We start from the raw sequence: 13,210 nt of genomic DNA on the forward strand, positions 1-13,210 counted from the left end.
CCCATCAGCTGGCACTTGGAACAGTTTCCTGCAAACCTCCTGCCCCGAGAGGTAGAGGCTCCTGGTGTTTTCAAAAGGCTCTTTGCTGTTGCTGCTTAAGCAAATGTCACAAGGTAAAGCTGGGAACAGCACCTCTCTGGCATTTTAAGAGACATGCTCTTGGGGGCGCCTGGGTGGCACAGCGGTTAAGCGTCTGCCTTCGGCTCAGGGCGTGATCCTGGCGTTATGGGATCGAACCCCACATCAGGCTCCTCCGCTATGAGCCTGCTTCTTCCTCTCCCGCTCCCCCTGCTTGTGTTCCCTCTCTCGCTGGCTGTCTCTATCTCTGTTGAATAAAAAAAAAAAAGAGAGAGAGACACGCTCTTGGAGGCTTTTCCCGATGTTTTCCTCAAAACGTCTGCCCCCTCAACTGAAACTTGTCTGGAGAAAAAATGTGGAGAAATACTTATCCAGGTACCCTTTGATGGAAGTGCGTACATGGAAGGCTATGTGTAAATACAACACCTCAGAACAGAGGTTTCCAACGGCTGGCCTGTTGAACTTTTGCATCAGAATCACCTAAAATGTGTGTTAAAAATAGAGATTCCCAGACACCACCCTAGATCCAAGGAATCTGATTTGTGGGAAGATGGCGCCCAGAGATCTGAATTTTTAACACTTGCCCTGGGTGATTCTGAGGTGCCCTCGCCCTCGGGTGTGGGACTTTCTAGCTGGGAACACCCATCCTTCCACTGGGGTGTGGCCAGGTTACAGCTTTCTCTTAGCATCTTTTACAAATCTGTTTTATGTTCCCCACATCCCTTCCTGTCAAAGGAATGGAATGTAGGATGGGATTATCTATTATTATTTCACAATTAAGGATAATGATGTGAAACGTCCCAGGTGAGTCAGGGACGCTGCCAGGAATCTCAGCCTCACTAGTTAGCTGTTTTCTAGTTGGTTCCGTGTTTCTGTTAACAAGCTCATCATTTCTAACCACGCGACTCGTCCTTTCGTAGGCAGTGTTTGTGGACTCACAAAATAATGAATAGTACGGAGCCTGGCTCCTCACCCCTGAACCTCTGGTTGAAACTAAACCAACTGCAGCCAAACCCCTGAGATTCCAAGTCTAGACAAAAATGGGCTGGCAGGTCTGAGCCCGTCCCAGCCTGAAGAATTTCCCTAGAGATTTACTTTCCATCAGGCACATGTGGGATTTGTGTTTAGTGCCCAAGAGTCCTTGGAAGTTCTGGATTAAAGAAATTCTAAGTCCTCCCTGGAGCCGTGGGCTCTTGTTCAGAGTGGGCTGGGGGAGATCTGGTCTCGCTCTGACTCTTCCCCGGTCTGATAAAGGGTTTTGAGCTCCGGGGATTGTAAAAGCACCACCACCAGAACTGCTCCCGCAGGTAGTATTCGCATTATTTATTGAGTGCTGCCCCCTAGAGGATTACAAATGGTCCGGCGGCTTGGAGTCCCCAGGGCTCTGAACCAGGCTCACCCGCTACCCAACTGCAGGAAATCAGGACTTCACTCAAGTGGATTGATGAGAAGGCTTGCAGCAGTTGTGCTGAGGACTGCCAGGAAGTAAGTTAGCTCCCTCTTTAGGACACCTCTGAAAAATTAAAATCCATAATGCTGGGAATCAGGTCCAGGAACAGAACACCGAAACTGACCCTTCTCCCTACCAGACCAAGGACCCCCTGCCTGAGGGGGACCCCGAATCCTAAGACCCCAAGAGCAGGAGGCCAGAGTTGCCATTCTTATGGCTTCCTAATGGGTTTCAGTTTACCTTTTCTCTCTCTCTCCTTTTCCCTGTGCCATTCACCTAAACTCTGGCTGTAAAGTTCTCAGAAACAGAATTCTTCCATGTGGGGCACTTGCTAGCATGAATGGCTTGGCACACCTGGTGATTCGTGGGGGGAGGTGATACTAAATGACTTTCTTTATACAGGCTGTGTCTCTAGAGATAGTGGTGTTAGTTGTCCTTAGGTGAGTATCTTGGCAATGATAGAAGCCGGGATCTCTGCTGAAGGTTCAAAATCCAGACTGCCTCTTTATCCCATTAAGTACTGGGGAGTGGTCTTTCTTTATAGTTGATGTTTAAACGGGGGGGGGGGGAGTAAATCTGGAGTTTTTAATAATGCGGATGTACTCTCAAGTCAAGGAAAGAAGGAAGGCAAAAAGGAAGAGGGGGGGTGGGGGTGGGGGAAGAAAGGAATGAAAGGTAGCCTTTAGGCCAGCCAGGGGATCTGCTCCCTGGAAGAACTCACTAGGCCTCTGTTAAATGCCCTTTCAAACCAGGCATCTAAGATTAACAGTGTGATATGTGGCCCGTGGATTTACACAGCACTGTAAAATCCCTCCATGGCTTGGCTCAACTATTTGCAAATCACTTCTGATTCAATTTTGTTTTGGTTATCTCAGTGTAAATAACAGTTAAGTGGGAGTTACAGATTTTTCAAACACTAAAAGTGATAAACAAAGCTAATGGCAAGTCCAGATAAGGAGGAAAACCACCCAGGAGAATCCACAAGTACAAGCAAAGAAATAAATGGGAGAGTCAGATGTGTGTGTGCTTCTTGTCACCGAAACTTTATTTTTCTTAATCTGCAGAGTGGTAGAGAGGGTATATGCAGAGTGTTATTTAGACGGTTCTTGTTAGAGTCTTTATGATAATGTAGTAATAGGTGCTTGGTGAAGCAAGACAGTTTGGAATCCACAAAGCCATCCTCAGAAACAAAGATACAAGTGTTTCCCCAGCTGTTAGCTTACAACTCCCTCTAAACAGTTTTCACACCTCCATTTAAAAATAGTTGGCATAATGCTGTTTTCTTTCTCTGCGCGCTGTGACCACATTTCCATGGGGAAAAGGTGAATAGAAGTAGTTAGAGTAGCATTTTGAGGAGAAGCCTTCACATACACGTACTTTTGGGGACGATTGGCGGCGGGGTGGGGTGGGGTGGGGAATCCAATTTAATTACCTGAAGAAATTCTTTGCAGAAAGTCTCTCTTGTGATAGTTACAAGTTAGGTGCGTCGGAAGAACTAAATCCTTACCCAGAGAGGAGAGGAGTATGTTTGGGACACAACAAAGGACCTGAGTAGTAAACGCACGAGTGTTTGGGGTTGTATTCAGCCGGAGCTGACCGTGTGTGTCGCCGCCACGCACTGCTGCTTGTGCGAACGCATGGCTGAGCTGCCGCCTGGTTCCCTACACCAAACACCGTACGCCACCCAACTCCTCTTGTAACGCCATTGCGCGTGGCATTGTGCTGGCTTCTACGTGTGTGGCCTCGGAGCCCGGGAATTTGGTGGTGATGGTGGTGGGGGACAGGGATTTCCCCCATTTCCTGCAGAGTCTCCCGCGGGCGGGGACGACGCGGCCAAGGGCAGTGCGCCCCGGAGGTGCCCCGGGGCGCTCCCTCTCCCGGGCATTGCGCACGGGCGGCCGGGCGCAGCCAGGCGCGGAGGTGCCTGGGGTGGGCGGGAGGTGCTAGTGGGAGAGGAGCGACTGGGTGGGAGAGGACCGGCTGGATGGGAGCAGCCTCAACTTTGATCGGGCCGCGGCTGGGGGCGGGTGGGGGGAGCCGCCGCCGCCCCGCCCGAGCCGGGTGCCGCGGCGCTGAAGTGTGCGCCGCGCGTCTCCGCGGCTGCCTCTTTAATCAGGAACACAGAAGGGGCGGGCCCTGAGCCGGCGCGTAATCGGATAGCTCTGCCGCGGCTCTGACATCCACATGCTGCTCGGCCTGAAAAGGCTGGGGGGAGCCGGAGGGAAAGCAGAGAAGGCGAGCGAGGCACCAGCCCGCAGCCCGCCCCCGGCACATCCTCAGACGCGCAGACCTCGGCGAGGCGCTGGGCGAGGTGGAGGTGAGGGCGGGCGCGAGCGAACTCGGAGAGGGGCTCGCTCACTCCCAGGCGATCCCAGCCGCCGCCGCCCCGCCGGCAGCAGCAGCAGCAACAGCAGCCGCAGCCGCCGCCGCCGCAGCTTCTTTCCTCTGACTCCCCTCTTCAGGCTGGCCGAGCGGGTGTAGTCATTGGGGAGGCTCCCGCTAGGGGAACCCGGCGAGGGCAAGAGCTGGGCGGCCGCCTGCCACTCCGGCCGTCCGGCGGTGGCTGCCTCCGCCCGCGTGTTGGTCCCGGGTGCCGGGGGATGTGTGTCAGTTTACGCCTCTGAGATTACACAGCTGCCTGGGGACCGTGTGATGCCCGAGGCAAGTCTGGGCTTTTCTTTTTACTATTATTATTATTTTTTTTTTTTACGCTTGGCTTTCGGGAAATCTTCGTGATGTTGTAGGATAAAGAAAATGATACTTTGAGGAACTGGAGAGGACATAGATGCGTTTTGTTTTTAAGAGAGGAAACCCGTCCCCTCTTCCCAGCTTGCTCCCGCTTTGCTGATTTCAAGAGCCACCCTCCTCTTAGTGAGGTGAGACTCCAGCAGGAATAAAGGAGAAGACGGGCCGCCAGGACCCAGGAGGGAAACACTGACCATTAGAAACCTTTGCAGAAGACGCTGTAAGGAAGAACGTAAGAGAGAGAAAAACACAAAGACTTAAAATTATACAAGAAATCTACAAATCCAGCCCTGGAGAAAGCCTCCTTCTCCAAAATGGATATGTTTCCTCTCACCTGGGTTTTCTTAGCTCTCTACTTTTCAGGACACGAAGTGAGAGGCCAACCAGGTAAGCCCCTGAAAGTTTTTTCTGTTCATTTCAACACGCTTTTCCCTTTAAAAGCAACGGCTTATACGGGCCCCATGGAATGGCATAGGAGGCTCCTTCTATACTAAATAGTTTGAAGAGAGATCCCAGCCGGCCCTCCCTACACCACCACCGCTCCTAAAACCCAACTTTTCTCTCTTGCTAGGAGTGTGTGTGTGTGTGTTTTGAAACATAGACAGAATTTGGCGGTGTTCAGATGTCACATATGGACTGAATCAAAGGTTTAAAAATACTACAAAGCCTTTGCATTACAGTTTGGGGGATTTTCTTCCCCCCTGTCTTGAAGCAGAACACATCTCCCTTGAGTTTCTTCAACCTAGCCAGTGAAATATAAATCATTTGCATTCTCTCCACTTAGCTACACTGAGCAATGTTAACTGAAGGGCTTGGGAAACACAAGAGTCTAGTTTTGGTTTTCCAATGCTGTGGATTCTTTGAAGAATGTGTGGATACGCCTCAAAATCATAGGGCGCAGGCTGATGGAGCAAGTTGGCCTGCAGCTGAGCTAGGGGCTTGGCGCTGGGCACTGCTGGCAACCAAGGCGGCTGGTCGTCCCCGATCTCTTTCCTGCATCCATGTGTTTTCTGGGAAAGTAAATCATGTTCTTTTAAAAATTATTATTAGATAAAACAAACTGCATGGCCTTCGAAGGTCTCTTACTCTTCTGAAGTGGTTAGAAACTTTTGAGTGGAATTTGTTCTCAACCACTGCCAAAAAGGGTGTGTGGACAGACTGCAGAGATAAGGACTGCAAGGCCCAGCATTTGGCAGCTGGGAGGAGGGCTGGCAAGGGGCACACGGCCTGAGAAGGGATTTCTGGGTGCAGGGAATCCAGTGGGGCTTGTCCTTCCTTCCCCACACCACTCTCCAGAGTGAGCCTCTCTCCCCTCTAAGAACAGTGTCGGGAATCTGACAAAACTCTTGGAAGCTGCCACAGGTGACTGGGGAAGCCATCTATGGAGGAAACAGGGAAAAGAGAAAGAGGAGATAAAGCCTTCCTGAAGTGCCCTTACCGGAAGGCACTAAGAAGGCTACCGCTGCGGCAGCAGTAGGGCTAACCCCTTGCGGCTTCCTGGGCACCTCCCCTCCATCACAGCGGCCTAGGGGGTCCTGTGGGAGCCCAAAGGGGGATCCGTGCGCCTGGTGCTCTGGCTCTCACCGCCAACACACCCCATTTAAGCTTGTTTATTTGAGGAGAAGAAAGACTGAGGAATGCCTTTGCTATCCAAATCCACACGTTGGCGGCTCCTCCTTTCCATAGCTGGTCTTCAGGGCAGCTGCAAATCGTATCAAAGAGATGGGCGCGGGTCTCACTTGGGGAGATTTCCTGTGTCTTCCCACCCCCTCTTGCCTTAATTCTAAGTTCCCAGCTTGAAGCGAAATTAAATTACCTCCCACAGAACTAGATGCTGCATAAATTATGTATGTTTGTGTAATTCTCTGTGTCTCTGTGTCTGTGTGTGTGTGCGCGCGCGCGCGCACACGGTGAAGATGCCCACGGTATATTATGTATTCGGGCACGGACTCTAGTAGGCCCCGGCGAGCGCGCGCACACTGGGGCACACACCGGCGCGCGCGCTCACATACACACACACGCGCGCTCACACACACACACACACACACACACACACGCACAACTTCAGGTTCCGTGTGCTTTGCGGAGCGGGAGGGGTCGTGAAGACTCAGGGGCCATCTCCTACCCCAGATGTTCGCACATCTGTCCCCGAGCGCTGCGCGGAGTGTACGTGTGTGTGCGACACCCGCTCGAACCCACTCCCGCTCCGCCACCTGCCTTTCGCGCTCTCCGCAGAGCCCCCTCCCACCCTAGCCCCGGGCCGCGCTGCGTCACTTCTAGAGAAACCCAGAGGCGCGGGGCAGGTCACCCACTACGACGCCGCAGGCAGCCTGGCACCCGGGGTGGGACCTCCTTGTGGGACGCGGAGCTGGGACCCGCCCTGGGTGGGTATTCTCCAGCCCCTCGAAAAGGCGATCGCAAACCGCGGGGAGCTCGGGCTTCCCGTCGGAGCACCCGACTGGCACCCGGGGAGCTGGCAGCGGGTGGCAAAGGGCGAGGCCCTACTAGACCTCTGAGTCACCCGTTCGCGCCTGCCGGGAGGGGGCCGAGCCCAGCCGGCGGCAGCGGTGGCGGGAACCCGTTCAGAGAAGGAGGCAGGGGAAAGGAAGGGCGGAAGGTGCAGGAGAGGGAGCGACTGAGCAACCCTGTGGCCGCGGCGGCAGCCTCTCGGACTGGCGGGCGGCAGGGAGGCCGCATGGGCTGCGCGCACCAGGCTCCTCCACTCCCTGCCCCGCCGCCTGCCTGCCTGCCTGCCTGCCTCCCTCCCGCCTGGGTTCCGGGGCTCGCGGCCGCCCCGCGGGCCCTGCCCTGAGCGCCCCCTCCTGTCTCCGGCGCTCGGCTGTGCGCTGAATTCCCCCCGCCGCGCCTGGAGGGCCGGCTCCGAGGGGCTGAGGCCCAGGGCGGCTGAGCTGGGCATCCGAGCGCTGGCCAAACTGGGTGGCGGGAAGTCAGGGTGGGATTTCAGAACCGAGGGCGGCGAGGGGCGGAAAGGAGCCAGCTCTAGCCTCGGGAATTCGCGCAACTTGCACCGCCTCTAGCAGCGCCCAGCGCCCGCCGGTGCGCCTGAGCAGGTGAAGAGCACGCGGCGCGCGGGCATCCACGTGGTGGGGACGTGGTGGGGACGTGGTGGCCCCCCAGCCTGCCCCACCCCTCAGCGCCGTCTCTAACACCGCATCGATTTGTTTGGGCTACGCAGCAGAAACAGAGCCGAACGATCCATAAACATTCTATTAGGCAAAAATATTCCCAGCGAAAGCAAAAGCAAGGCTCAAGCCTAGGAGAAGTTGGCCGCCTCCAACAACTCCAGCCTTGTCCCCTCCTCCTCCTGACTAAGGACACCCCCAGGGAGAGGCTTGCGGCATTTCCTCCATGCTGTCCACTGCCAGGAAGTTAAGTCGCCGCTGCGGTTCTCCGCTTGGGAGAAACCTCTGCAGTCGCCCGCGGTCCGCCTCCCCTCCCCCGCCGCCTTGCTCCTTGCTTTTCCACGTGAGAAAGAGAAATATTCACGGCCAATGCTTCATTTTCACTGATTGATTTCTTTTTAATATCAACACGAGTTAATGGAGGCGAGGCGAGCTGTGATTAAACGGCTGCCCCCACCCTTTGCCTTGGGCTGACTGCACCGCAGTTTTTCCTACCGGGTCCCAGGCGCCCGGGGGCTGGGTGGGGGGCACCCGCAGAGCAGAGCCATTGTCCAGGGGCTGGCGTGGGGGGGGGGCGGTGGAATGAACCGGTCTCTCCTCTGGGAACCGTGGGGGTGGGGTGGGAATCAGCTTTCCTGGCAAGCTTAGGGGATCCGGCTCATCCGTGTCGCAGCTTCTGCGGCTCCGGTTGAATTTCTCTGAAAGGGGAGGGGATCCACGCTCGGGTTTACTGGCGCGTGCTCAGGGCTCGCCGCCCTCCCTCCGCCTCAGGCTTCAGACTGAGAGGAGAGCCCCCTGGCGCTAGCCACTGATCGTCAGTGCCTGGCCTCGAATCTCCCCTTTGCTAGAGTTAAGGGGGGGGGGGGGGGGCTTGGGTTTGCTCAGGAAATTATTCAGGCCCTGACAATGGGTTTCTTCAGATGGTGGCAACTCCCAGCCCCAATGTCTCCACCTCCAGGACATGCCACTTGCGGCCGAAAGAACCCGACCCTATAACCAACAACCTTCCCTCCCACACCCACCCCGCTCCCAGAGCTTTGATCTACGCTTGGGTTTAAACACCATTGCCATGGACACAGGCAGACGCGGTCAATCAACCTTGGGTCTGGAGTGGATGATCAGATAAGAGGTGTAAATTGTCTGTGGGAGACAGGTCTGGGTTCAAACAAATCTTAGAAGCAGTGACATTCTAGGCACTTGCTAAGGCTTTCTTTTTTATCCCCTCTCCCCAAAATGCGGGATGACTGTGAGCAGGTGAAATGATTTGCAAGCAAAACTCTGAACTCCTAGATTGTACACAGACAGCCTGCTCTAGGCTCTGGGGACTGGTCTCATGCCCACATTCAGTGCGTGCCGGGTAAACTTTACCCCATAAGCAGCCACTGGAGATAGTGAAGCTGTTACCAGTTGCCAACAGAGCACACAGTGCAAAACAGTGGAAAGAGGAGAGCTCCCCATGAGTGCTCCAGGCAAGCACCTTCTTGTCCAAGAGGTGCCTGGTAGGATTGCGAATGCCCAGACAGCACTGCAGGTTTGGACTTTGATGTCATTCTGCGGAGCCCTCCGATTAAGTCACAGAGCACCCAACTGGCAAAATGTAAGGTTGGAAGTCTGCAGTGACTGGAACCCCAGGCTATATCTAGATAGGACTCCTGCCGTCTACGGAATGGCTCTCATCCCCTGCTGTTGAATGTTAAGTCCACATTCTGCAACCGGAGAGGTCAGCTCCTATCTTCCTTAGTATAGGAAAAGTTAGAGGAGTCCAAATGCCAATTCATATGCAATGAGACATGAATGTAAACAACGGCTGGGAGGGGTCTGGGGGCATCTGTGGGGAGAAACACCATTGGCTCCATGATTCTGAGGCCCCTGCCTGGTGATATTCATTTCATTCAACTGCTCATTAAAGTAATCGAGAGAAATGAGCTGACTTTGGGTGATCAGAGTTTGGGACACTTCGTGGTTGATAGAATTCAGAGCCAGGTTTATTGGGAAGGGTTTGCAGAATGTATTCCCCAAAAGTCCAGCTGGGAGAGACTAGGAAATAGAGATGAGATTTTCCTTTTTCAGAAGTTGGAGCAGAAGCATGATACCTTTTCATTTCTTCCACTGTTGAGAAAGGACTTGAAACGTGACATCTGGGCAGTAGTTTCTGTTGTCATGAACATATCTGAAGTATTTTATCCTCACCATTATTTGCCACTGTATGATCTTTGAGGCACCCTTTCTTGAGTGCCAGACTCAGAGTTTGATCCCCAGAAGGTAATCTTTGTACCTTTCCTTCCAGGTAAGGAATTTTTTTTTTTTTTGTTAATTAACCCATTCCTGGAAGATATTGCCTATGTTTGTCCTAGAGAGCCTACAGTCTTTTGCAAAGCTTTATCTGCCTTGATGAGAAATGGCCGAGGGACTTAATGGTTTCATTACCTAACAGGATTCAGTGAGGCTGGATTCCTGGACACAGTGGCCTTGTAGCGTGGCTGGCCCTCCAGGAGAAAGCATCTTCTGAAGGTTTAGGAAGCTGTCAAGTTTAGATAAGGCTGAGCTCCGATCCTATGGGACCTTGGTCGTATTAATAAGAAGAAATTAATTTTTAACCACTGGGAACGTTGCCAAATTATGTGACCTTTGGCAGACCAGCTGTGCTATAAAAATAAATCCCCCATTTCTGAAAATGCTGCTCCTATCCAGTGGAACAATAACAATGTGGCATTTAGGGTAGGGATGCGTGGGGTTGAGGCGAAAGGAGAGAAATGGGAGTTGCCAGCAAAAAAACCCCTCAGTGTTGTCACACGTGGTTTCAGACCTGAACATCCTATCCACACCACCCTCCCTCCCCCAAAGACACACCTTGGTTTCCGGTACACAGGAAAGAGGGCCAGGATGACAGAAGCAGGGTGCCAGTGCGTGCAGGGAGGGGAGAAGATGCTAAGTGCTTCCAGCCCTCCCCACACCCCAGCCTTGAACACATCTCTCATTGTTCATGAAGACAGATTACTGGCACGGAAAGAGCAAAGGCAGTTTTCTACACGGGCAAAACATTTGTCTTTCCCTAAATGCCACTAAATAAGTTTGTCACATGGAAGTTTGGGGGAGCCCTGCCTTGGGCTTCCCAGTTTCTAGAGCATTGAAGCCAGACTGCCTAGGTTGAAAATCCAGTTCAGCCATTTGCCAGCTCTGTGGTCCAGGACACTTCATCTCTCCGTACCTCAGTTTCTTTATTTGTAAAGTGTGTTTGACAGTCATACCTACCCCATGCGGTTTTGGTGCTACGGCAGATTACATAGAGTACTGTTTGGTCCGATTCTGTAGGCATTTATCTTCGAAGAGCTTCAGTGAGGTTAACCGTATCTCATGAACGTAGGAAGTAGATTATAACCATTGTGATAAGTCTATGTGACTTATATGAGTTTTTGTAATAAGTAAATAATCATCATCCTCAGCTCTTACCCCACGGAACGTTTGTCTGTGTTTTATAAGCTTCGGATGGTCTCTTGGCACACTGATCTTCAGAGAGCAATATTCTTTGCTGGATTTCCATCTTAGATTTCCATCTCCTCGTTGCATTCGTTTTCTCTCCTTGTTCTTCTGCTGTCGGTGTTCTCGGCTCCACTTAGGTTTGTTTTTTTTTTTAATCTCTCCCCCTTTCCTTTCTTTTCTCCTCTTCCATCCTTCATCACTGCAAGCGTGCTCAGCAGGGAGCATGTGCCGAAGGTGCTCCCCCGAATATGCGATAACTTCTCTGGCATGAAGGCCCCTCAGCAGCTGAACTCAAGAAAGTCATCATAAAGACAAAATAGCTTTTACCCAGCAAGACTCTTAATAATCCCGGTTCCCTCTGGGTCTTCATCAAAGAGTCATGATCTAATCCAGGAAAAAGGGAAGAGGCTGGGAATAACGAAAGGAAAGCTCTCCCCAGTAGCCACAGTGGATGGGGCTGCTGGCCAGCTTCATGCGCAGATCCAGTGACTCCTCACTGCCTCCAAAGATCCCGAGAACCGATGATCTGGGCTCTGGCCAGTCTTTCAGCGAAGAAGATAAAGGGAATTGCAAACTACTGGGCCAAGCGGTAGTAATAATAATCGTTTTTGATAAAGGGGAAAAATAAAACAGATGTGCCCCAAAGGCATATTGGAGGCCAGGGGAAGGGAGATGGGGAGGGATAGGTAGAGAGAAGAGATCATCGATTACCAGCAAGCAGTTTAGTGATGAAGTACTGTGCATCTTCCTGGTGCTACTGATAACAAATACCTAGAAGTCACCTTTGGGGGGGGAAGTGGGAGGGGGCGAAGAAATCCTCAGATAAATTATTTTTACCATCACTAGGATTAAAATGTAAATATCCTTTGAACTGCATCATTATTCTCTGGAGTTTAGAGTGTCTTTGGAGACCTGGCTCACATAACTCAACCTTGACTTATGACAGGTATCATGATCCCAAACATGTTAACTGAAACTCTCAGTTCACCACTGAAAATTCTTCGCATTTAATAGTAGCTGCGGGTTGGGAAGGAAGGGCAGTACTAAGGAGGGAACAGTCAGAGTTTGTGCTAGCTAGTGCTACTGTGGGTGTTATGTTAGTCAACCAGTAATTGATGAACTCATCGAACCTTACTGAGCCTGACTTTTGAGCAAGGCTCTGGGTTTGATCCTATAAAGTTCCCCAAAGATGAATGACCAAGGAGTCCTGCTCCCAGGCTTCATGGCCCAGCGGAATGCATAAGGCTGTCCCGAGCCTTCGCACACCTTAGAAGACGTTAAAGAGCTTGGGTCTCGGAGGTTTGCGATACGGAGGCTGGACGAGTACTCTTGGTGTGGGAGACCCCGGGCGGTGGGGGCAGAGGTGGCATGTGAGCCTACACTGAGAGGATGGATGGGCTTTGGAGCTGGAAAGGGATATCAGGGGAAGATGAGAGCAGAGAAATGGACACTGGGTTTATTTGGAGAACACTCAGAAGCTGCAGTTTAGAATGTGTGGAGGGATATAATTGCAATAAGGTCAGAAATGATTCATTAGGCTAAATGCAAGGCCCCATGGCTAGGCCAAAGGGTTTGGATTTCATTCACTAACCGATGGGGAGCCCCTGATGTTTCAGCATAAGCCTTCGGTTCAGTTAATCAAAATAAATGAAAAAAAAAATTATATTACCTCTTTTTTCTCCTTTGGTTTTTGGAGAGACCTCAAAATTATTCTTCCTCTATTTCCTCCCCCAAATGTCTATTGAAATGGGCAGGAATTGTAATCCCAGATCTCTCATCAATGGCATCAAAATTGCATTTGCAATGAGGGCTGGAAAAGAGTGGACATAAATATAAACTAATGATATTATATTGGCTGCCCTATTGGAATTGCATTTGTTTATGATATAAGATGACAAATAACAAGGTTACCACAGGTGGCATGATTCAAGGTCAGAGGAGGTAATCACATCAAACTTACGTTTTTCACAATTAAAGGAAGGTTCATTTTTAGAATCCAGATTAAAGGGAAATGATTTTCCAAAGGTCCCATTTCCAGACCCAATTCCCGGTTCTGTCCTCGGTGAATCCATTGCAGGTGTTTTCGAAGAGGGAGCTTGCCTGGTTCCTTACTCCTTTCTCCATGCTTCTGTGCTGCCTTCCCCTCCCGCCCTCTCTTCCCCTCCTTCCTGCCCTCCCAGAGGTTCTTTTATTCAGATTTTGAACTTTATCACTGCAAAAGTTCACAGGGATTTCCATTTGCTGGGCCTTCAGGAGTCCATCATTCACTGCCACCCGCCCCATAAATTGAATAGATTGCATCCCTTCCCAGTTG

At 51.8% G+C, this 13,210-nt stretch overlaps 1 protein-coding gene across 4 annotated transcripts in view; it reads left to right on the plus strand.

The window, feature by feature from the left end:
- The first annotated feature begins 3,706 nt into the window (after positions 1-3,706).
- NRP2 (neuropilin 2) overlaps positions 3,707-13,210 on the plus strand; it is a 113,429-nt gene continuing 103,925 nt past the window's right edge. For 2 of the 4 annotated variants that reach the window (XM_045806560.2, XM_045806561.2), the window contains exon 1: positions 3,707-4,660. In XM_045806560.2, the coding sequence (XP_045662516.1) occupies positions 4,588-4,660 (73 nt within the window). In that variant the 5' untranslated portion in view covers positions 3,707-4,587. The remainder of the gene's footprint in view (positions 4,661-13,210) is intronic. The other 2 variants (XM_087862951.1, XM_045806559.2) reach the window with 1 other exon arrangement.

This window comes from Ursus americanus, chromosome 1 (genome assembly GCF_024610735.1).
Source record: "Ursus americanus isolate L20-20 chromosome 1, mUrsAme1.1.p, whole genome shotgun sequence".
Classification (NCBI taxonomy): Eukaryota; Metazoa; Chordata; class Mammalia; order Carnivora; family Ursidae; genus Ursus; species Ursus americanus.